The sequence below is a fragment of the Typopeltis vanoorti genome, chromosome 17, assembly GCF_054136105.1.
Source record: "Typopeltis vanoorti isolate ZY-2024b chromosome 17, IOZ_Tvanoo_1.0, whole genome shotgun sequence".
NCBI lineage: Eukaryota > Metazoa > Arthropoda > Arachnida > Uropygi > Thelyphonidae > Typopeltis > Typopeltis vanoorti.
In genome coordinates this window covers 13,324,548-13,348,352 of record NC_143565.1, presented here as the reverse complement: position 1 = coordinate 13,348,352, position 23,805 = coordinate 13,324,548, and the positions used below count along the sequence as shown (strand labels likewise).

The window sequence follows — 23,805 nt, the reverse complement described above, 5'->3', positions numbered from 1 at the left end:
ATTTGCTAATTTTAAGAAGCACACTACTGAATATGGAATATAAAAGGCTTTTTAATTTTGCTACAATCTGACTCTGGAGCACAATATTAAATTTGAAAAATATAGAAATGGCAAAATCCAATTGAATGGTATCAGACATTAGAGCCAAAGAATTCACGTCTAAATGTTAGAGGCTTCTTCCATTTTCTTTTTCACACAGACTGGAACTTTCAATAAATCTTAGATAAGAATCATTCCATTGCTTACTAATAAATGACAAAGCTTTAATTAATGCAGAGATTTTTTAGATAGGAATAATTTTAACACTTACCCATTCAACCATAAAACCATCGATACCTGCTACTTTGGCTTGAAGAATAAGGTATTCCTAGTGGATAAATAACAAAATAAAAGGATAATAAAAAGCACACCCCTAAAGAAAGAAAAAAATGACTATATACTAAATATGTGAAATATTATTTATGTGAAATATTATTTCACATATTTCACACAAAGCAAACAACATACTGCACCAACAAATTTTTGAAACCGACTCAAATATCAGAAGCTTCCAAAGAATCTTTTGATAATTGAATCCCAGGTTTAGGTTAGACCGTATTTACTCAAATATAACTTGCACCACTAATTTTACTTCATGAAAATAATAAATTAAAAAGTTTCGCATATGCCTTGCATGCACATACACACAAAGTTTACAACTTTAAGAAATAGTGAATGTTATTATGGACGTTTCAGATGTTTTGGAATTTGGATGAATAGAATAAGCATTTCAACTCAATAATCATCAGCTTGCCTTTGTTGTTGAGTCATATGATCTTTTGTTAATACCGAACCAATCATATGCAAGATCAATAGTAGTGATAACAAATAGTAGATTCTTGGTAAGTCATACCCATTTTCATTTTTTTTTGTAATCATGGTGATCTTATGATTCCTAAATGATAAAAGTTCAAGTAATAATGAAACTGTTTGTTTTAATTTAATTACAGAAGAACTGTTGCTAAAGATTCAAATATATCGCGTGATGAAGGTGAGTGACTGATCGCATAAATAACGTTCATAATTAAAATTCAAATACATTCATTTTACAAATAATGTGAACAATTATAAATTATAATGAATACTGAGAATTTATGTTCTCGGCAGCATGTAATAGAGGGAACAAGAAGTTCAAGAGGTTTGGATTTGGTCATAGCATCAGAATAGCTGATAATAAGTGAGATGACATCTCTCCCACCAGTTGGAGAGAGAGACCATGTGGTTTTGACTTGGAAGATGAACAGACATGCAGGTGTATCAAAGAAAAGGGAATGTATGTGGAATTATAAGGTGGGTGATTATAATAGTTTTAGGTATCAACCAGGGAAAGTTCCATGGAGAGCAGAATTGGAAGGCCAGGATATCATTAGTGCTTGGGAAATTGTGAAAGAATATTTGTTAGCAGCAATAGTAAGCTGTATTCCAGGGGTGAAGAAGCGGACACAATTTGGTGTAAAGTGGATGGCAAACGATATCAAACAGGAACTGCAGTTGAAAAAGAGATTATGGAAGATATATAAGGAGAGGGGTGGAGGACAGATACACGAAGAATATAAGACGCAGGCCAGGAGAGTGACCAGAATGGTGAGGAAGGCAACTGGCTGTGGGAAAGGTACCCAGGGAATAGAAGGAAGGTAAGATAGTGCCGCTGCATAAGCATGGTAGCAGACTGGAAGTGTCTAATTATAGGCCTGTTTGTGTGTCATCAGTAGTTGTTAAGGTCTTGGAGAAATTAGTGAGGGATTATATACAGTGTTGGGCAGATGAGGGTAATGTTATCTGTGTGAATCAACATGGATTTGTTAAGGGGCGCTCTTGCTTTAGTAATATGATAGCCTTTTATAATAAAGTGCGACAAGAGCAGTTGATGAGGGAAAGGCATATACTGCCATTTTTTTGGATTTTACAAAGGCATTTGACAGGGTGCCACATGATAAGCTGATATTTAAGTTGCAGCACATGGATTTAAATGTCGGGATAGTCAAATGGATTCAGGATTGGCTGACTGATAGGTATCAGAGAGTTGTGCATGGTGGGGCCACATCAAGGAGGCAGAAGTTATAAGTGGGGTTCCACAATTCTATCCAACCTTAGATTTGGCTAATAGATACTTCATCAATTAGCCAAATGAAGCCACATAGGGATAAACTAGACCATTGATGGTCTATTTCAGTTCTATCTTTTCTGGCTGTATTTTTTTTTTTTTTTTTTTTTTTACAGGAAATTATAATGTAGACTACTATAGTGACTGAAATAAATTTAATACTTCCTATATTTTGGCAGAGTTAAACTGCAATAATAATCAGGGAATAAAAAACATAAGATATGTGCATGCAGGCAGACACTGCACTAAGTAATGAAGATGAAGCATGTACACAGAGATTAAGTTTAAAGTCCTAAATAGTGCCCTCTAGTGGGCTAAATTTGGCATCCTTTGCTGTTGGTCTGTGGCAGTTGAGAGCTTCCCAAATTTGGAGCAGTTTCATGCAACCAAATTTGTTGAGATTAGGATAGTTTCATAAGGCAGATGATGAAACCATCCTAACCTCAACAAACTTGTTTGCATGAAACTGCACAAATTTCAGAAGCTCTCATCCTCCATGCCTCAGTCCAACAGCCAAGGATGCCAAATTAAGGCCACTATTTAGGACTAAGCCTACTTTCAGTGGACATGCGTCATCATTATTACTTAGTGCAGTGCCTGCATGCACGTATGTAATGTTTTTTTATTCCCCAATTATGGCAATTTGACTTTGCTGAAATATAGGATGTATTAATTAAATTATTTTAGTTAATGCAGTCTACATTGTGATTTCCTCAAAAAATACAGCTATGAGTGGTCAACATATAAGCCTTACCACCAGACTGTCATTCTTCTGCAGATACTTTCATGGATATTGCTTCATTGAACTGCCAGTCATTATTCCCTCTATTTTCCATTCAGCCTGTTAAAACAAGCAGCTGATACCCAACATTCTTAGCAAATTCACTCACTGAACCTGCTTCTCCTCTCTTCTTCTATTTCATCTGCAGAAGGATGCCCTGTTCTCTGGAACAGCCTTTCTCATGAAGTGTTCCCCAATAACCACAGACTTCAGCTTTTCAAGAAAAAATGTCAACACATATCCCTCATCTTACCCTACACATGACAACAATGTGCTATGGGTTCTGCCACCTGTTGTGCATGGGATTTTGATATATGTGTGTGCACATGCATACACACAACCCATTTTCCCTTTCATGATAGGCTTAACGTCCTGTCATAGCCAAGTAACTTAGTTTCTTATAAACCTATTTACTGTCTATGACAGGGTGGTTAATCCTATCTGCATTGTCTGTAAATGGTGTGTTCTGGTTAGTTTGCATGTTTTACAGGATAAAAAAAAACTGTGTTTCCAGGAGGAAAACCCCTACCACCTCCATACGAGATTAGCTAACTCACTTTCAGTTGGGTTAGTCAATCTCACATAGAGTTATTTCAGTAGGTAGTAGATTAAATGGTAATCTGCACCATCATATTGCTTACTGAATGCCTGAAGTGACTGATGCCATGTTTGGTCTCAAGAACAAGAATTCTGTCTTTTTTTCCCATGCCCTCTTTTTCCATGCATAAGTGATATACTTTAATAACATGCCAAACACTATAAAAACCCAAAGCATTTTCCATTCACGGAAGTTATTTGTCATCATCTAGCCACCAGAGGCTAGATGACAAATAAATGCACAAAAGACAGGACCTGATGTAATGCATCAGGAGTGATCTTGATCAGCTGGATTATTATCTTGAAAGAGATTATCCAGATTACTCATATTTATCTATACTGAACATTTGGTTACAAATATTAATAGCACATTAACATGAAGAACAGTTATTTATACAAAATAATAAACTAAAATGATAACACATTAATGTTAAACAGACAAATCACCTACTAAATAGTCTGGATCTGCATCAGAAGTAACACCTAATAAAGGAGTTGTGAAAGTTGCAAGATCAGTATGATAACTAATTCCATGGGAGAATAAATTCTCTTCTATTATATCACCATTAAAAGTAAATTCAGTTTTCTTTGCTTGACTTTCCAAGGCTATGCTATAAATGTAATTATAAAAACTATATCTGATAATCAATGCAAAAATATCTAGTATGAAAGTGTTAACTTTATATAGGATATATGTTAATTAATGAGTAATAATTAGTCAACTATAGTTAACAAAGAAAAATTTAAACATACAAAAAAGAATGAAACAAAAGAATTTATAAAAACACTTATGTAGTGGAATACAGAAGGAAGCACTTTCAAGTCATATGTAGCAAAAGTTGAGTTATCTTGTAGTGTTAATTTAATTCACAACTGTTAGAATAATTGAGACCTAAAGTATTACAAGGCTGATATAATTTCTAAATATAGTAGCCCCCCCCCCCTCCCCCATATCTGTAGGGTTTGGTTCCATTGTCTTCTGCAGATACCTGAAACCGCAGATAGTAGTGAACCACTAGTGAGTCCTAGATTTTTGCACATATATAGCAAAATTGAAGCAGGAAATTATTAGTAAATTGACTTAGTCTCAAGCACTAGGACTGTAGGATTCTTTAGTGAATATGTTATGTAGTTAATATATAATGTATACACTAAATTGTATGGCTAAATAAATAATAATAAAGAGGTTTTTTTTTTTATTAAATGAAGTAATTTCTAGTCTACCACTTCACCCGTACTATTAAGGGATGCTATCTACCACATTTGGGCACACATTCTATTGCTCCTCGATAATAATATTACATATTTATTTAAAATTGTCATGAAACAATTTTTATGTCTTTGGAATCTACAAAGAGCAATGGAGTGTGTGCATAGCTAGAGGAAGGCAGAGGGGGGCAGTCTATCCCAAGCAGCACTTTGAACCTTTTTTGAACTTTTACAGTTAATTCTAATATACAATCTCGAGAACTCAGTTCCAAATATTGTAATACTGCTGCAAATTTTCCTCATGATTGCTGTAAGTGTTGCTAGTTGGGAGAGGAGTTTTTCTAAATAAAATTGATTACTTCGCCAATGTCATCGACGATTCTGCTAACAGAAAAGCAAGAAATATAACATTTTAGAATGTTGAAATTAAAGTTTTACTTAAAAAATAAACATAGCATTTTAATTTTATTTCCCTATACGTCGTGTTGACTTTTTGTAGTATTTTTGGTGTGTATCGAGAGGGACAGCAAACTCAGGGACAGGCCCGGTGGCAAAAGCTCTATCTACACCACTGGGTGAAGCAGCACACCAAAAAAATTGCCTCACTCAATAAAACTTCATCTTTAGACAAATAAATTTAACCCACATAATAATTATGTAGAACAAAATGAGAAAATATGCTAATGAAAATGTAATTGTTAATAAAATCTTAACATTTTTATTCTTATTAGGAGGAATCAACTGAGATCAGAACACCTCGTTGTGTTCAGCTACATATTTATTCATCTTCCGAATCTTTGGCAGTCAACTGCTTGCTTGCTTACTGAGCAAATGATACGGATGGCTGAGGATCATCAACAGTAGAAGCTGTCTCGTAGACAGGCTTATACGTTGGTTATGCATTGTTAAAACACTTAAGGAATTGAACAACGTAGTTAAGGATATAAACTAAATTATACTTTAATAAATATTTTCCGATATTTTGGCAACGTCACGTTGCCATCTTCTAAAAGAACTTACAAAAAAAAAGGCACGTGCACGTAGGCACTACAAACACAGTAACTGGGAATGAAGAGATGAAGCTATTGTTCTCCTAAAAGTCCTGATGGTGTCCTCTAGCGGGCTAAGTAGGTGTTCTTGACCGTTGGGCTGAAGGTCTGCTGATGTAAGCCTCCCAAATTTGGGGCAGTCGCATACAACCAAATTTGTTGAGGTTTGGAGAATTTCTTAGGGCTGAGGCTGATTCCATAAATAGTCTTTCGAATTTGTATTTGCTACAGTGTATTACTGTAGCTTTCTTCCACCGTATTCTGTGGCGTGTATCCAGAGCATGGTCTGCAAGACCAGAATGGCTGTACTTGTGAAACCGGATGTAGTCCTTGTGTTCAGAAATTCTGATATTCGCTGTCCTGCCTGTATGACCAAAGTAAGACAGTTTACAACTGCAAGGGACCTGGTATACACCAGATAGGTCTAGGGGAAGTGGTTGGTCTTTAGTGGAGCGGATAAGGGATGCCAATTTTCTGTAAGGTTTGTAACAGGAGGTCAGGTCATGCTTTTTTAAGATTTTGGTAATCTTTTCCGAGGTGCCTTGGATGTAGGGAATGGTGTTGGATTTAGAGTAATCCTTGTTGTGGAGGGGATCTATGGTTTGTAGGTTCAAATATTTTTTGGACTTTTTTTGGGGGGGGAGGGGGGGTAGCCATGGGCTGAGAAAGTGTTGAGGATGTGATGTCTCTGTTCAAATGACTTGGCCCTAAACACTGAACTAAATCACATCCTCAACACTTTCTCAGCCAATGGCTACCCCCCCAAAAAAAGTCCAAAAAATATTAGAACCTACAAACCACAGATCCCCCCCCCCCCTCCACAACAAGGATTATCAGAATTTCTGAACACAAGGACTACATCCGGTTTCACAAGTACAGCCATTCTGGTCTTGCAGACCATGCTCTAGATACATGCCACAGAATACGGTGGAAGAAAGCTACAGTAATACATCGTAGCAAATACAAATTCGAAAGACTATTTATGGAATCAGCCTCAGTCCTAAGAAATTCTCCAAACCTCAACAAATTTGGTTGTATGCGACTGCCCCAAATTTGGGAGGCTTACATCAGCAGACCTTCAGCCCAACGGCCAAGAACACCTACTTAGCCCGCTAGAGGGCACCATCAGGACTTTTAGGAGAACAATAGCTTCATCTCTTCATTCCCAGTTACTGTGTTTGTAGTGCCTACATGCACATGCCTTTTTTTGTAAGTTCCTTTAGAAGATGGCAACGTGACGTTGCCGAAATATCGGAAAATATTTATTAAAGTATAATTTAATTTATATCCTTAACTACGTCGTTCAATTCCTTAAGTGTTTTAATAATAGTAAAAGCTTTGTCGACTTTTTTTTTAAAAAACATTGTTATTGGAAGCTGCCTTTTTTAAACTTTTTTTTTTAAAAAACATTATTATTGGAAGCTGCCGTTTTTGTCTCTTCAATTCAGTAAACAGGTTCTGCAAAGGTTCCAAAGCTTCTGTTATTGTGCAAGTAATTTTTATGCGCTCAATCATCGAATCATAATCTATTATCTGATTCTTTAATGTTTGAGCAGTTCGAAATATTGTGGCAAATTTTTGAGTGTCCACGCTGGTGGTTCTTGTTGACTTGCATCCTCATCGTCATCTTCTTCTGTAGAAGTTTTGGCAAGATCTTTCAACTCCTCGTTAGTGAGCACCTCACGATATCCATCTATGTAATCATTCAATTCCTTCTGTCATATCGTCAAATCCCTCTTCACCTATTTTCTATTCGATGCCTATTAAAACTTGTGCTGTGTTAATTATCGTTGTTATCTGTGAGTTAACATCAGGGGCATCTTGGGAATTATGAACGGCATCACTCCACAAATTCTTCCAGCATGCAGTTGCCATTTCTGGTTTCAATTTGTCCATTGCTCCCTTGATGAATACAATTGCATCTGCAATTGTGAATGATTTCCAGCATTCCATGACTCCAACATCAGCAGAATCTTCAACCATTGCACGAATCATATCGAAAACCTGCTGAGCATATGAGGCTTTGAAGTCTCATATGAGTCTAATGACACCTTGATCAAGTGGCTGAAGCAATGAGGTCATATTAGGTGGGAAGAACCACTTGAACATTTTCATCTTTGGTGACTAGTGACTCAGGGTGCCCTGGAGCATCGTCTATTATCAATAAATCTTTAAATGGTAATCCTTCCCTCTCCAGGTATTTTTTTCACTTCCAGAATAAAACATCGATGGAACCATTCCATAAATAACATGGCCGTGACCCATGCTTTCGGATTTGCTTGCCAAAAAACAGGCAGACAATTTTTGCTTTTAAGGGCAGGCAGATTCTGTGCTCAGTAAACAGGGCCAAGTTTAATTATATGACCAGCTGCATTGCCACAAAGTACCAGTGTCAATCTGTCCTTAAATGCTTTAAAGCCTGGTGCTTGTTTCAGTTTTATGGATGTAGGTCCGTTTGGAGATTTTCTTCCAAACGAGGCTGGTTTCATCACAATTAAAAACTTGCTTAGGATGATAACCTTTCTCTGCAATAATTTTTTAAAATTCTGCTGGGAACAATGCAGCAGCTTTCTCATCAGCCAATGCAGATTCTCCTGTGATTTTTATGGTTTTTAGATTAAACCTAGTTTTGAATCTATGCAACCAGTCCTTGCTTGTTGTAAATGACTTTTCTTCCTCTTCTGTTTTGTCTTGAGGCCACATGTCTTCATATAGGATCAATGTTTATTGTCATGTCTTCCACCCACAAATTCAAAGCTTTCTCTACCTTGGGTAATGCCTTATCACACACTGTAACTCATAACTTCTGCAGATTTGGGCGCAATGGAAAGACTGGCACGAATTTTTTCTTTGTTCTTCAACACTTCACATACTGAAGATTCATTTTTCTTATAGATATTGGCAATGTTGCAATCAACTTTTTTTCTACTTCAATCATATCGATAATCTTTGATTTTTCACTAATGCTTCACGTCTTCTCTTCGGTTTTGAAGCCATTTTTAAAATTTTCACAATTTATTTGCTTGAATATAACCACGATTTTTAACTGCAATGACAGACAAATGACTGATTTCTTCGACAATTCGAGTAAAATTAAACACGAACAAACACACACATTTAAGTCCACGAGCCGATTGAAACATGCATATGCATGCTTCAACCAGCGTGCTGCTCGACCGTTTCGTGCACTTTTTTCGAACCGCAGATACCATATGCTCTTTTCACAACTTCTGTCACTCTGACCTAAATAATGGCTTCTATGAGTATAATGCATTTTATACACACTTCGGTATGCTAAAGAAAAAAAACTGACAGCTTGTTGTTGAGGGTCGTATACTGGTATCAGGATTGTTCGTATGGACATCACTGGGATCCCTCATACCAACTGCACACACACAACTGATTGCTAATTCTAATCTGGTGATTGTGTCAGATCAAATATTACCCTACATGATGGATCTGAATTCTTCCAACAAGACAATGCTCCATGTCACAAGGCTTGCACATTGCCAGCATGGTTCGAAGAGCATATCAAAACATTCTGTGCGATTTCCATAGCCACCTATCTTTTGACTTGAATCCTACTGAATATTTGTAGGATCATGTGGAACATAGAATATGCAGGTCAGTGTTTTGCTCAGTCACTGACCTCCCGTACATTATCTGTCTAGTTGATCCAGAATACCTTAGGACACATTCTGCAGTCTAGTGGAGTCAATGCCAAGATGGGTGCAAGCAATTATTTCAACTAAATATAATAAATTTAGTTTAATCCTTTATCCAAGTGTGAGCAAACAAAGTTTGCGCCTGAAAGTATCTTCAGGACTGGGGTAAGGTGGTACAACACCAGGACAACTTGTTGCAAAGGTGGAGCAAGCTACCAACACTCCTGTCTCAGTATCTCCTATAATGCAAAACACATCTCCATGCGGATATGTCTAATGTTATGCATTAAGGGAAGGGCCACTACCCAGACTAGTTTCGACCTTTATTGAGGTCTCTTCAGTGGGAGCCAGGCCCAAGCTGAGATACCAGGCAGAAGCATTTGCAGGCCATCTCTACCTATAGGAGTTGCCAAATGGTGTGCCACTCTTTTTTAATAAATTACTCTGGATTTAGAGAAAGATGTTGAAAGTTTATTTTTCACTTGGTTAGAGTATAATAAATTTAGTTTAATCCTTTATCCAAGTGTGAGCAAATAAAGTTTGTGCCTGAAAGTATCTTCAGGACTGGGGTAAGGTGGTTACCACCTGGTGTTGTACCACCTTACCCCAGTCCTGACTATACTTTCAGGCGCAAACTTTTTTGCTCACACTTGGATAAAGGATTAAACTAAATTTATTATACTCTAACCAAGTGAAAAATAAACTTTCATCAAAAATATTTCAACTAAAGGAGGCCTAACACATAAGTGTATAAAGAAGACGGGTGGATGAAATAACAAAGCTATGAGGAACATCTATATTAATCAGAAAATCTGAATAGAGAATGGGAATTATTCTAACACCCTCCACTACTACTTCTACACACACACACACACATGCACACTCAAGAACAACTCAAGAGAAAATTAGCAAATTCAAGTACAAAGAGAGAAAGGTAGATCTGAGATAGTAATTTTTCTCAAGAGACCTGCCAAGCCCTATCAAATGCCTTGGAAATGTCACACGGCAAAGTATAGGTTTCTCGAAACTTCTCCATGGCACATATCCAGGTAATGGCAATGTCAACTAAAATACAGAATTGACAAAATCAGCACTGGTGGGATGCCAAAGAAGTTGCCTTTTGACCATTATTTTAGACTAGTGTTTTTCAAACACCAGTTTGAAAAGTGGTGTCTATTAGTGGGTCATGAAATCAGTTTAGCAGACCAAGAATTTTTTTTAAAAATGAAATAGATTAAAATATAACAGAGTGCATCTCACAGATTTTATAGCTTTAATAAGTTCACATGGTGGCCACTTTCTGCATGTTTTGCTTCAGCAAGGGGGAGGGGGTACTCACTTGATGGTCTATAATTTCCCCTCTGCACAAATAGAACACATTTTCACAATTTTAAAAATTATGGTATATAGTTTGAATGTTACTGAGTAAATTTCATTATATATATATATATATATATATATATATATATATATATGTGTGTGTGTGTGTGTGTGTCATCATCATCATCAAATTTCTAACATTATCCTCAAGGGGTATACAGGATATGATAGTACTTAATGAAAAATTTATCTCATTACTAACTTCCTATCTACAATTTTCCTCCAAATCAGTCTGTAACTTGTCAAGACTCCAGCATCATTATCATATCTTATATATCTATTGTCTAAGGCATATTGTAACATATCAATCTACATATCAATCTTGGTCTTCCTCTGGGTTGTCTTCCTGCCAACCTGGCAGAGAACACTTGTTTTGCTAATCTTTCCTCGCCCATTGTGTTCAAGTGACCTACCACCTGAGATTAGTTCTGCTAATGCATTCCTGGATGCTGACAATGTCAAGTTCTTTCTTAATATACTCATTTTTAATATGATATTGCCATTGATGCCATCTGTTCACACCTCTAATCTTTCTCAGGACTCTCATATCTGCAGTCTCTAGTCTTTGGTCAAGTGTTTTACTTCTGGCCCAGCTCTCAGATACATAAGTTAAAACTGGGTTGAACACTGTCTTGTATACAGCTAATTTAGTGTTCCGACTAATTTCTCTCTTATTCCATATGAATTTATTCATTTGACTTCCTACAATACCAGCTTTGTTGATTCTGTTGTTTATTATTTTAACGGTATAATAGAACACAGAAACTAAGTAAATAATTAATTTATTAACTTGATGCTGATATTTCGCTGGTATTATAACCAGCATCTTCAGAGCACAAAAACACTGTTTGTCACAATACGCGAAACTAAAACAACATGGTGTACTTAGACAAAATTGTAGCAGCAACACAAAGACTAGAGTCCTGATTTTGGTGCCCTCTATCTGAAAAAAAAGAAGGAAAAAAAAAACGCTATCATATATTACTAGAGTCCTAGAAAAGTGCTAGTTTTTTCTTAATATGACTGTCTCCCAATGTCTCCTCATGTGGACAGTATAAATAGTCCCACATACTAACTGGCTAGACATTTAGCGAAGCTACTAGCCACTCTCACTAACAATTCTCCCTCCTTTATCAAAAATTCAGCACACCTAAAAAGCATCTTACAACACCTCACCCTAAAAAGCTCAGACTTAATAGTAAGCTTTGACATCACTTCACTATTCACAAATGTACCACTAACAGAAACCCTCAATCTACTGAAGTCACACTTCCCCCCTGATATATTTGAACTATTCAAATTCACAATACATGCAGGATATTTCACATGGAAAGGGAAAATATACAAACAAATTGATGGGACAGCCATGGGCTCCCCCCTTTCTCCCCCCTAGCCAACTTTTACATAGAACACCTGGAAAAACAAGCAATCAATACAGCCACTCTCAAACCAACACTTTGGCTATGCTATGTTGATGATGTGCTTGCTATTTGGCCACATGGCCCTGAGACATTGAAAACATTCTTAGCACATTTAAATAGTCAACATCCAAAAATCCACTTTACTATGGAACTGGAAGCCAACAACTGTCTGCCCTTCCTGGATACACTCATCACACGTCTCCCAGATGGTTCCTTATCATTTTCAGTTTTCAGAAAACCCACACATACAGGCAGATACTTACACAAACAATCACACCACCATCCTTCTCAACAATATGGCATATTAAAAACGCTAACCCATAGAGCGAGAGCAATCTGTTCAAATGACAAGGCTCTTACTGCTGAACTGACTCACTTACGCCACACCTTCTTGGCCAACGGCTACAATCAACAAAAAATAAACAAAATACTAAACACTCCTAAGAAACCCCTCCCACCATCCACCACAGAGAACTACAACAAAACAGTCACCATCCCTTACATTAAAGGCACATCTGAAAAGATCTCAAGAATTCTCAATAAACATAAACTACGCACTACATTCAGACCATGTAGCAAATAAGCCACGCTCATCCGCTCACCCAAGGACAGCATTCCTCCTTTATCACATCCAGGAGTCTACCAAGTACCCTGCTCATGCAATCAAGCCTACTACGGTCAAACAGGAAGAACTGTGAATATCCGCATCAGCGAACATAAACGATACGTCCAGAAATATCATTATGGGAAGTCGGGCCTAGCAGACCATGCTCTGGATACCCCTGCACACAGGATCAACTGGAAAAACACAAAAGTACTACACAGAAACACATATAAATCAGAGAGATTGTTCTTAGAGGCGACAGAAGCCCTAAAACACACTCCAAATCTCAACAAATATGGCTGTATTAACTTGCCGAAGATCTGGGAGACAGTCATATTAAGGAAAAAACTAGCACTTTTCTAGGACTCTAGTAATATATGATAGCATTTTTTTTTTCTTTCTTTCTTTCTTTTCAGATAGAGGGCGCCAAAATCAGGACTCTAGTCTTTGTGTTGCTGCTACAATTTTGTCTAAGTACACCATGTTGTTTTAGTCTCGCGTATTGTGACAAACAGTGTTTTTGTGCTCTGAAGATGCTGGTTATAATACCAGCGAAATATCTGCATCAAGTTAATAAATTTACTTTTTTACTTAGTTTCTGTGTTCTATTATACCATTAAAATAATAAACAACATGTTCGACGAACACATAAGTCTGTCCACACGTTTGTTGATTCTGTTGTCTTTTTCCATATTTAATTTACAATCTTCACTAAAAATCGTGCCTAAGTAGCTGAAATGTTTTACTTGTTCCACAGGTTTCCCCATTCAAAAACACAGTTGACATTTTCAACGATTCTACCTATTTTCATTGTCTTTGTCTTTTTATTGCTGACCTTCATACCATATTTATTACAACAGTTATTCAATTTAGTCAGGGAAGCTTGCAAACTGGTAGCGGATTTATTTAGAAGTATAACATCGTCCGCATAAAGCAAACGCTGATATTAACATCTCCAATTTTGATATCATGTTTAATACCACTTTCCTTCATAATGTGATCCATATAAATAATGAATAACAGAGAGGATAATGTACATCCTTGTCTCACACCAGATTTAACATTAAACCATCTTCCTGTTCTTCCTTCAATTCTAACTGCTGACTTGCAACTCAAATAAAGACTAAATATTGCTTGATATAATCCCCCGTTGACACCATATAACTGTAGCATATTGAATAGCTTCTCTCTTGGCACCTTGTCATATGTCTTTTCCAGATCAACAAAACTTAAATACAGATCTTTGTTATATTCCAATGCTTTCTCAACTAATTGTTGTAAAGTGAAGATCTGATCCTGAATCCTGCTTGTTCTTCACCAAGCTTTTCTTCCACAATTCTTCTCAACTGTTTCTCAAGTATACTGGCATAAATCTTGCCAGGAACACTCCGTAGGGAAATACCTCCGTAATTCTCTCACATTCAGTTTCATTTCCCTTTTTATATATAGGTACTATCAGAGCTCTACTCTGATCATCAGGAATTCGTCCCTCTGTCCAGGCCTTCAGAACTATGCAGTGCAGCCACTGTAAGACTTTTATGCCACTATACTTCAGCATTTCTGGTTGAATATCATCTACTCGTGCTGCCTTTCCACATTTCAAGCCTTTGATGGCTTTTTCTATTAATATTATTATTCCTGATACCTCCAAGGAGTCCGAAGACTCATCGTGGGAGGACACTATAAACTGTCTCAACCACTACACCGAACCTCTACTACGAATCATCTCAATCAACGCCATCTACCGCCCACCTCCACCACCACAACTAGTATTTTTTGTCTGTATGCAGGATGAAAATCCCAAGTTTCCGGGAGAAAAACCCTGCTACCTCTGTACGAGATCGGCTAACTTACTTTCGATTGAAATCGTCCAAATAAAGATTCCTCCCGTCGCGACGAGAATTGAACTTAGGCCTATTTCAATTGAAGGGCGCAATGTACCGTCTTTCTTCCAATTGCGCTATGGAGGCGCTTAAGTACGGATATGTATTCCTGCCTTTGTGCCTGTTGAGTGTTATTTACCACTGTGCTATCACTGCTTATTTCATTTAGCAATTTTTCGAAGTAATTATTCCATACTTCAAGGATATCTTTTTCTATCGATTTCATGTCACCATTATTATCTCTAACTCCTTTTACAGCACTCTTTCTTCCATTTCTAAGCTTCTTCAACAGCCTCCAGAATATCTTACCACCTTCTTGATATTTATTTTCTATGTTCTTGCCAAAGTCCTCCCATGACTTTTGTTTAGCTTGTTTTACATAGTGTTTAGCTTTCTTACATTTGTCTCTATATTCTATAAGAACAAAAGCTGATTTATTTGCCAGTAACTTTTGATATGCTTTCTTTTTTTCTTTCACTGCCTCTTTTACTTCCTGTGTCCACCATGGAGTTCTGATTTTTCTATCCTTGCAGACAACCTCATCACATGCCTCTCTGGTAGAATCAATCAATGTTTTCTTCAGAGTTTGCCAATGAATCTCCAAGGTTTGATTCCTGTTCTCAAACTCTTTCATTTTCTTTTCAATAATATTTCTGTATTTTAGTCTACAGTTCACATCTGAGGGCTGCTCAACTTTTATTCGCTTTAAAACTTTCTTACATGTTATTCTTTTCAATATGAAATTCAATTTTATCCTGCTCAAGACTAAATAGTGATCACTTCCAATTTCAAATCCTCTGTACACTCTGGTGTCCTGCACCAGGGAGAAAACATCACTATCAACAATAACATAGTCAATGAGACTTTTCTTATTCCTAGCCTCTTCTCTCCATGTGAATTTGTGCACATTTTTATGTTGGAACATGGTGTTAGTAATAACCAGTCCATGTCCTGAGTAGAAATCCAACAGGTATTTGCCAATGTTATTAGCTTTGCTCTTTTCTCCAAAATTTTCCCAAAACATTTTTGTAGGTCAGACATCACTTCCTACTCTGCTATTTAGATCCCTAACAAGGACCAATTTTTCCTTTTCCTTTTTGTGTAACTTTTTCTAAAGCGTCAAAAAATTCCTCCACTTTTACCTTAGTAGAGCCTTCTATGGGACCATAGACACAAATAAGTCTCATTGTCCAGTTCCCCATTCTGATATTTGCCCATATCACTCCACTTGACACTCTCTGCCATTCAAGAAGATGAGACTCTTATTTTGTGTTGAATGCAATATCTGAATGTATTCCAAGGGTGAGAAGGTTAAATAAGGTAGGTGTGAGATGGATGAATAAGAGATTAAGCATGCGATACAGAGAAAAAGGGCATTGTGGATGCAGAATAAGAGAAGTGGAAATAACCAATTTAATGAGGTCTACAAAGACCAGACAAGGAGGGTGACTTGGTTGGTGAGAGTAGCTAAAGAGAGGTATGAACAGCAGTCAGCTAATGAAGCCAAAAAAGAATCCTAGGGAGTTCTTTCGATATGTAGCCAGCAAAAGAAAGAATGATTATGGAAGGATGACATTGATTGGAGAAAATGGTATAAAGACAGCTGTAGCAGAATGTGTGGTGGAGATACTTAATGAGCAGTTCATAAAGATCTTTCAATCTTGTGAATGTGGCTTCATGGAGAGATTGAGAGCCGTTGTTGATGGGGAGGAGAGACTGACTGTAAGTGAGCAAGAGGTGTTTGGGGAGTTGAGTAAACTAGATGTAAATAACGCTGTGGGATTTGATAATATATCACCGTGTATTCTGAAGGAAAGTGCCAGAGAGTTGACACCTGCCTTGACATATTTTTTTAATATGAGTCTTGCACTTGGTCAAATTCCTAAGGAGTGGAAGGAGGGCAAGATTGTGCCACTTCATAAAGGAGGTGATCGAACTCAAGCATCAAACTATAGGCCTATCTGTGTGTCAGGTGTTGTGGTTAAGTTGTTGGAGAAGCTTGTGAGAACTAGGATCCAGAGTTGGGTAGACAACAATGGTATAATCTTTGATGGACAGCATGGATTTGCTAAAGGGAGGCCATGTTTTAGTAATCTACTTACTTATTACAATAAAGTGACTGCTTCCTTGGACAGAGGAGAAGGATACACAGTAATATACTTGGATTTCGCAAAAGCTTTTGATAGAGTACCTCATGATAAGTTGACAGTCAAACTACAGCAGATTGGGTTGGATATTAGATTAGTGCATTGGATTGGAGACTGGCTATCTGATAGGTATCAACAAGTTGTGTATGGGGGTGTGATATCCAGGAAAAGGAAAGTCACTAGTGGAGTGCCTCAGGGGTCTGTTTTAAGACCATTACTATTTAACTTGTATATTAATATATTGGCGAAGATTTGGATGGAGATATTCAGTTGTTTGCAGATGATGCAAAGTTGGGACGAACCAAAAAGTGTAGTGAAGATGTTGTGGCCTTGCAAGAAGACTTGAATAAATTGAGTGATTGGGCATGGAAATGGGGATGTGAGTTCAATGTTGCAAAATGTAAGATTTTAAAATTTGGAAAACAAAGATGGGATGCAGAATTTATGCTTGGTGAGAATATATTGTTGGAGGTAGAGGAAATAAGAGATCTGGGGTGATAGTGGATAAGGATCTAAAATTTAGAGGTGTTAGATCTGTAATTTGTCTGTTGTGTTACTGTTATATCCTTACTTTCATATAATGTTATTTTGTAAGTCGTAAGTTCAATCTTATTATACATTAATTTACTGTCTCTAGAATCTATCCTTTTGCTTACTCAAAACTGTGTACAATCAAAGTCCTACCGGCTACTCTACTGTTATGTCGCTATCTCTCTATATTATATCTTATTCTACCCCTATAATAACTCTCCTTCTAATCTATTGTCGTGCTCCTAAAATACTAATTCAGATTTATTTCCTCTTCGGATATTGGCAAAATTTATATTTCGCTGCACCAGCCAATATCCTATAACAGAAGAGACTCTTGTTCAGGGAAATAATTCAAAACTTAAAAGGATACACACAATAATTTATCTCACGCTAGCGCTGTGCAGATTCAGTTAGCAGTCGTAGACTGAATCTCGCTTAAACAATTATATCTAAATTCCTTCCCGCCAAAAGGTTCAATTTCATAAGTGGTGGTTTGAATTTGTAATCAGGCATAACTCAGGTATAAGGTACAAAGCATGTTTATTGGAAAAACATAAAACATTTTACAGTTATTCAAGTTTAAATACTCAATGGATCAAATTTCACTCTAAGTTAAGGGTAATACTAAAGCACAATGATTCAGAGCAAGTTAAATTCTTCGATTATGAAAGGATAAGATTAGCTTTAAGCAAAGTACTACTACTATATAATTCCCTTCACAAGTTACTCACGGAATACTTATTTAACACTTTCATTAATACTCTATCAATGATTACTTTAATTCTAAATTTTATCTAAGCAAGTCCAGCCATTCACAAATCACTGCCTATTTAACAACTCTTCTTTGCTCCACAAGGGCTTAATTAATTCAGTCAAATTCTCACTAAAAGTTCTCTACTAGTGTCCTTTAGTTACAACACACACAAATTTCCTTTTCTTCTAAACAAATTTTAACATAGAACGAAAACTCTTACATTACCAGATCCTTTCAGATTTCATGCCGCCATCTCATGTAGGTCTGGATTATCGTACTGCATATTCTTCGGCTGTCTTTGCGCCTGGCGATGTACTACGCTTTTTCTTCTAATCGTTTTCGACAGCTGCGTGCTGTCTACCGCTCCGCAGGAAACTTTCTCCAATGGGACATTCTGCTAAGGCTCGATTCCACATAGGCTGTCATATCGCGATCAGCTCCGCTTGAAAATCTTCAAGCATTCTCAAGAAAAGAACCTGCCATCCGTCATTCCCGTAGTCAACTCGCCTCTCTCTCATGAATCCTCCAACAAACTCCCCCTAAAACTCGAATCCGGCACTCCAAGATCAAAAGGTACAAAGGCCCCATAAAACGGCGTGCTTCGTCTTTTATTCGCCCTGTTTGGGCGCCCTCTATTCAATGCGGTTTTCACCCACGAACCCCATCATTCATGCCCCTTGGGTGATCCTACACTCTCGCTAACCTGTTCGGTTACATTATTCTAGGAAGGCGCTCTGACGTCATATTTCCACGTAGGTATAGCCTCCATCGCTACGCTCGACTCATACCGATTATACGCGATTATTCCGGATTACTATTATAAACTTTTCTCAGAATTTCGCAAAGTACTAGACAGCTTACTTGGGGATTACATATAACCTAACAATAACTCTCACTATATGGCACACATGGACTACAATTATTACAAAACATAAAATAATACTTTATAATTATTAGCTGATGTGCAGATATCTCCTTATTTAGTAGTAGTAGTTTATTATGTTAAATCCTGAATGAAGAATTTGCTTGTAAAGCTCTGCATTCAGGATCTAATTTCTACACGTCAGTGGAGGACACTGACGTGTAGAAATGGGGAGATTCTTGTTCCGTTGTATAAGGCTTTGATTATGCCACACGCGGACTATTGTGCCCAGATTTGGTCACCGGGTTTTCAGAAGGATGAAGAGATGTTGGAAATGATCCAAAGGTGACTAACTAAGGTAGTTTCTGACCTCTGGAATGCTGAGTATGAGGAAATATTGAAAAGATGTAATTTGCAGAATCTGGTGGAGAGGAGGAAGAGGGGAGATATGATAGAGACCAACAAGTTGGTAAGGGGTTGTTATAAGATCAATGGAGGAGAAGTTCTACAGAGAATAGTGGGAGATCAGGGGAGAACCAGAGGTCATCCCTGGAAACTGTATAAAGAGGGTGTGAGTAGGAGAGTGAGAGGCAGGTTTTTTTCGTGCAGAGTTGTGAATGATCGGAATGCCTTGCTTGAGAGTGTGGTGTCTGCAAGGAGATTGAGTGTGTTTAAGGCTCGGTATGATGAGATGTGTGTGTGTGAGATAAAAGGACCTCCCAGATGAGCCTTTGATTCCATGAGGTCTTGGGGTAATAATGATAATGATAATAAATCAAAGGGCCTAGTTGCCTAAGTGGTTAGCATATCCACTCTCCAGCCAAAAGGCTGCTGGTTTGAATCCTGCCATGGGCATGGATGTTTGTGATTGTCTGTGAAAATACTAGTGGTGGTAGATGATGAAGGTAGTTGCGTTTTGTTGGAGACCGAGAGTTGTAGAGTAGGTGCCCTCCCTCAATGAGTCTTTTGACTCCCTGGAGGTGTTACGTAATAATAATAATACTATGGCTACTCCTTTTCCTTGATTGTCATTGCGTGAATATAACATTTTATATTTATTGTTCATAAAGATCTCACCAGTTTTTGTCTTTTTGTTTCAGTCACCCCTATTATGTCGATCTGGCACTTATCTAATTCCTCAGCTAGCTCCATTTCTTTGCCATTCAGGCTTCCTATGTTGATGGTACCGATCTTTAACTCTGGTGATGTTGAGTTGGGGTGTGCTTTCAGATTTGTTCCAATAGCTGACTTTTTGCCCTGGTTCCCTGGAGAAAACAATGGGGGCCTTGTTTAACCAGCCAAAGCCCCAGCCGGCGTGAAATTTTATCATGTTGTACCATCATTTTGTATATTGGTTTAAGCTAATAAGAATACAATTTGGTTGGCTAAATCCCAAATTGCCAGCCCATCCTCGTTCGTTCAGTATCCAGGTAGATACCCAACAGGGTGCACCACTAGAAGGTGAGGATCGGACATCAGGTCAGAAGCCCTGGTCAGTTCTCTGCATTCCTTTAAAGGCTATGTGGAGGTCTCCTCTCAGTTATACATATAGTTAACTAGTAATACAGTTACACACACACACAGGAAAACCTTTTTTTTTTTTTTTTTTTTTTTTTTTTACACTTTTCAGGGGACTGATGGAAAAAAGTGTAAAAAGCAGGAAATGTAAAAAAACATTAAAAAAATACTAAAACATGACTTACTGCTAGTATGTGAGTCTACATACTAGATTACAAAATTTAATAACTGAAAATAAATAAATTTACAATTACTTACATTTATCTATTTTAAAAAATCTTTAATTGTTGATTTTTTTAAAATTTTATTTTATTTATTTTTTTTTTTTTACATAGGGCCAGATTGCTTTGCATTGCGTTCAATGCTTGACCTGTTTTTTTACTATCGTATTCCAAGTCCAAGATATTTTGCTAAATGCACACGTGATCTGGCATGCCAATCTACATGTCGCAGAATTGCCATCTTTTCTTCTACCGAAATACATTTTCTGTCTTTTTTCTCCATGTTACTAACATGGATAATCCACCACAGCAACTTTCACACGCTAAATTATGTAGCAGAAATTCTGCAATATCAATTCGTACTGTGATTGAAAAATCACGGTATCGCTCATCACTACATTACTGCTGCAAGCGTGAAAGTTACCATGATGGCGAAAACGAAACTACAGCCACAATGCCATCTGGGAACAGCAATCCGACGATTTCCGCAGAAATCGATTCGAAAATCACTATTGCCACCTGAGGAAAAAAATGCAAATCACGGGAAATAACATCCACATCAAGTCATTAATGGCGGGAAAACAATATATATCGTAAGAATAGGCCTTAAGATGGGACCAATGGAAAATGATGTAAATGGCAGGAAAACGTAAATTGTTGGGAACGTAAAAATGGGGTTTTACTGTATATAACTATATTTGGAATATAGAATGCTATATTTGGTTGGTGTGTTTGAATTACTCAAAAGGTGTCAATATAATAATAAATTTGGAAGAGAAGGACAAAGTTAATTACCTCCTTCAATTACAACCATACAATCCTCAAAAGCTCCAGCAAAAAAAACAGGAAATTCAATAGATTGTAAGTGCTGTTTTCCATTGTAAACATGGGCTAAAAAATTTCTAATTTATAGAAAGTTATATAAAAACATGCTTATATCAGTGTCCTAGACACATAAATTCACACTTCACACACACAAAACTCGAGAATACAAAAACAGCAACTTGTGAGAAATTACCACATTCTATTGGATTGGTTGACACAATAACCAATCGCAGCCACTGATTTCTGGGTGCTATTGTCTCAGTGCACACCCTGCCTTGCCTTCTGGGTAGTTTGAAATCACTGGAATGCTAAGAATTTGACTAGCTATGCCATCTGTATGTCTGTTCAAAGGGCTCAAAGGTATCCGTATTTGTGACTGCACACCTAGGCTATTAAGTGAACATGATGCAATGTTTACGTGTCAAAAAGTGTCCTCTTCATGAAACATTAGTATACTGTGTTTAATTTTAGGAATCATGCAAAGCCAGGAAACAATTAGAGGAGTCTTTAACAGGAATAAATGCAAAAATATATCTGTGATATAATATTTTTTATAAATATTATATCACAGATGAGCAATTAGAGAATATTTATTAAATATTCTCTAATTGCTCAAAACAATTAGAGAATATTTTAGTTTCTGTTGGATAATTATAAATTTTTGCAAATAATTATAACTATTGGGTACTTTATACATGAATAAATATTTCTTACTTATGGATAGGATGTAATTGATGAGATATTGTTTAAATAATCAATATTTATTACAAATTTAACCAATTATACATTTTAGTGTGAAATAATTTTAACAAGAATAACAACAAGAATAGCCAAAAAGCTTTTGTTAATTTTTAATAGGGAGTATAATCTGCATTAACACTCAAAACAGCGGTACATCTTGATTGCATGGACCGGATAAGATGATCAAACGGTTCTTGTGGGATATTTCCCCACTCTTCTGCGAGAGGAATTTTAAGCTCTTGAAGCGATCATTTCGACAAGTCTTAACATGATTTTATATGCAGTTGCATATTCTACTGTTATATATTAAGAATATTTTAAAATAAATGTGGTACATTTGTAAATGATTTTAATAACTTAAAAGAAAACCAAAATATCCCCTAATTGTTTTGTGCAGTGTATAAATGGGTTGAAAGAGAATCTCTATGCCACAGGTATGCACTGCATACCTTGTATATATGCCCCAGATATATCTTTATTTGCTTTTGAAAATTTTCTTTACACAAACTGTTTGGTTTCTGCACCCAGTGATTGCATTATAAGTAGTTGTTACCACATTTTCTGCAGTTGAAAATTTGAAATATGATAGGTTGTTAGAGCAAATGTATTAAGTTAGATACTGTGTTTGGCACTACAATAAAACTATTTTGCTTGCCTGTATACAATATACAGTCTGTGGGAGAGAAGCTGCTTTTCATTATGCAAGGTCATTTTCATTCTAGTTGTCTCAGATTTACACTAATCATCACTACATATAGCACACACTCTAATTGTCTCCATATGTTATCTCCATATTGTCTCCATATATTGTATCACTGAATAGTGATACAATAAAGCTAACTACTTTCTTGTAACTGCATATGGTGTCTATTGGAGAGGGAAAGAGATACTTATTATACAGGGATATTTGCAGTGCACTCTTCTGAAAGAATAGGCATAGTGAGTAAAAATGTGTTTATTCATGTGAATAAAAAAATTCTATGTTTTTTTGGTAAGCAGACCAATCATATTTAATAAAATACTTTTTAATTTCTGTTTTTGTCCTTAAGTTTTTATTTTTGCGTTGTATATAAATGTTAATAATAATAATCATACTGTTAACGTTGTTAGGGTTTTATTTTATTATACGTAGTAAAGGTATATACTGTTTTGTGAAACTTCTGTTTCAGTTTATTTCATAATCTTTTTCTTATCAAAGATTAGGCATTTGCCTGTTCTGGCTTCAATGGTCTTTCCACATTGCAACTGGTCTTCCTCGCTCTCTCTTCCTCATTCCCTTTGAGCTATATTTATTCACTTCTTTTGGTAGCCAATATCTTTCCATTTTATATAAACATTCTTGTATAAATTTATACCATTATCGTTATTGAATAATAATACCTATAAGTGAAAAATTAGCCAAAATATTAAACTAGCTGTATACAAGACAGTGTTCAAACCAGTTTTAAGTTATGGATCAGAGAGTTGGTTTAGA

General features: G+C 36.6%; 1 protein-coding gene across 3 annotated transcripts in view; it reads right to left on the bottom strand.

The window, feature by feature from the left end:
- The window catches only part of LOC150097166 (uncharacterized), a 201,597-nt gene that overhangs the window by 138,952 nt on the left and 38,840 nt on the right, over nt 1–23,805 (bottom strand). For 2 of the 3 annotated variants that reach the window (XM_090407304.1, XM_090407303.1), the window contains exons 4-5: nt 3,973–4,132; nt 311–367 (exon numbers count right to left, since the gene is read on the bottom strand). In XM_090407304.1, the coding sequence (XP_090263430.1) occupies nt 311–367; nt 3,973–4,132 (217 nt within the window). The remainder of the gene's footprint in view (nt 1–310; nt 368–3,972; nt 4,133–23,805) is intronic. The other variant, XM_090407305.1, reaches the window with a different exon arrangement.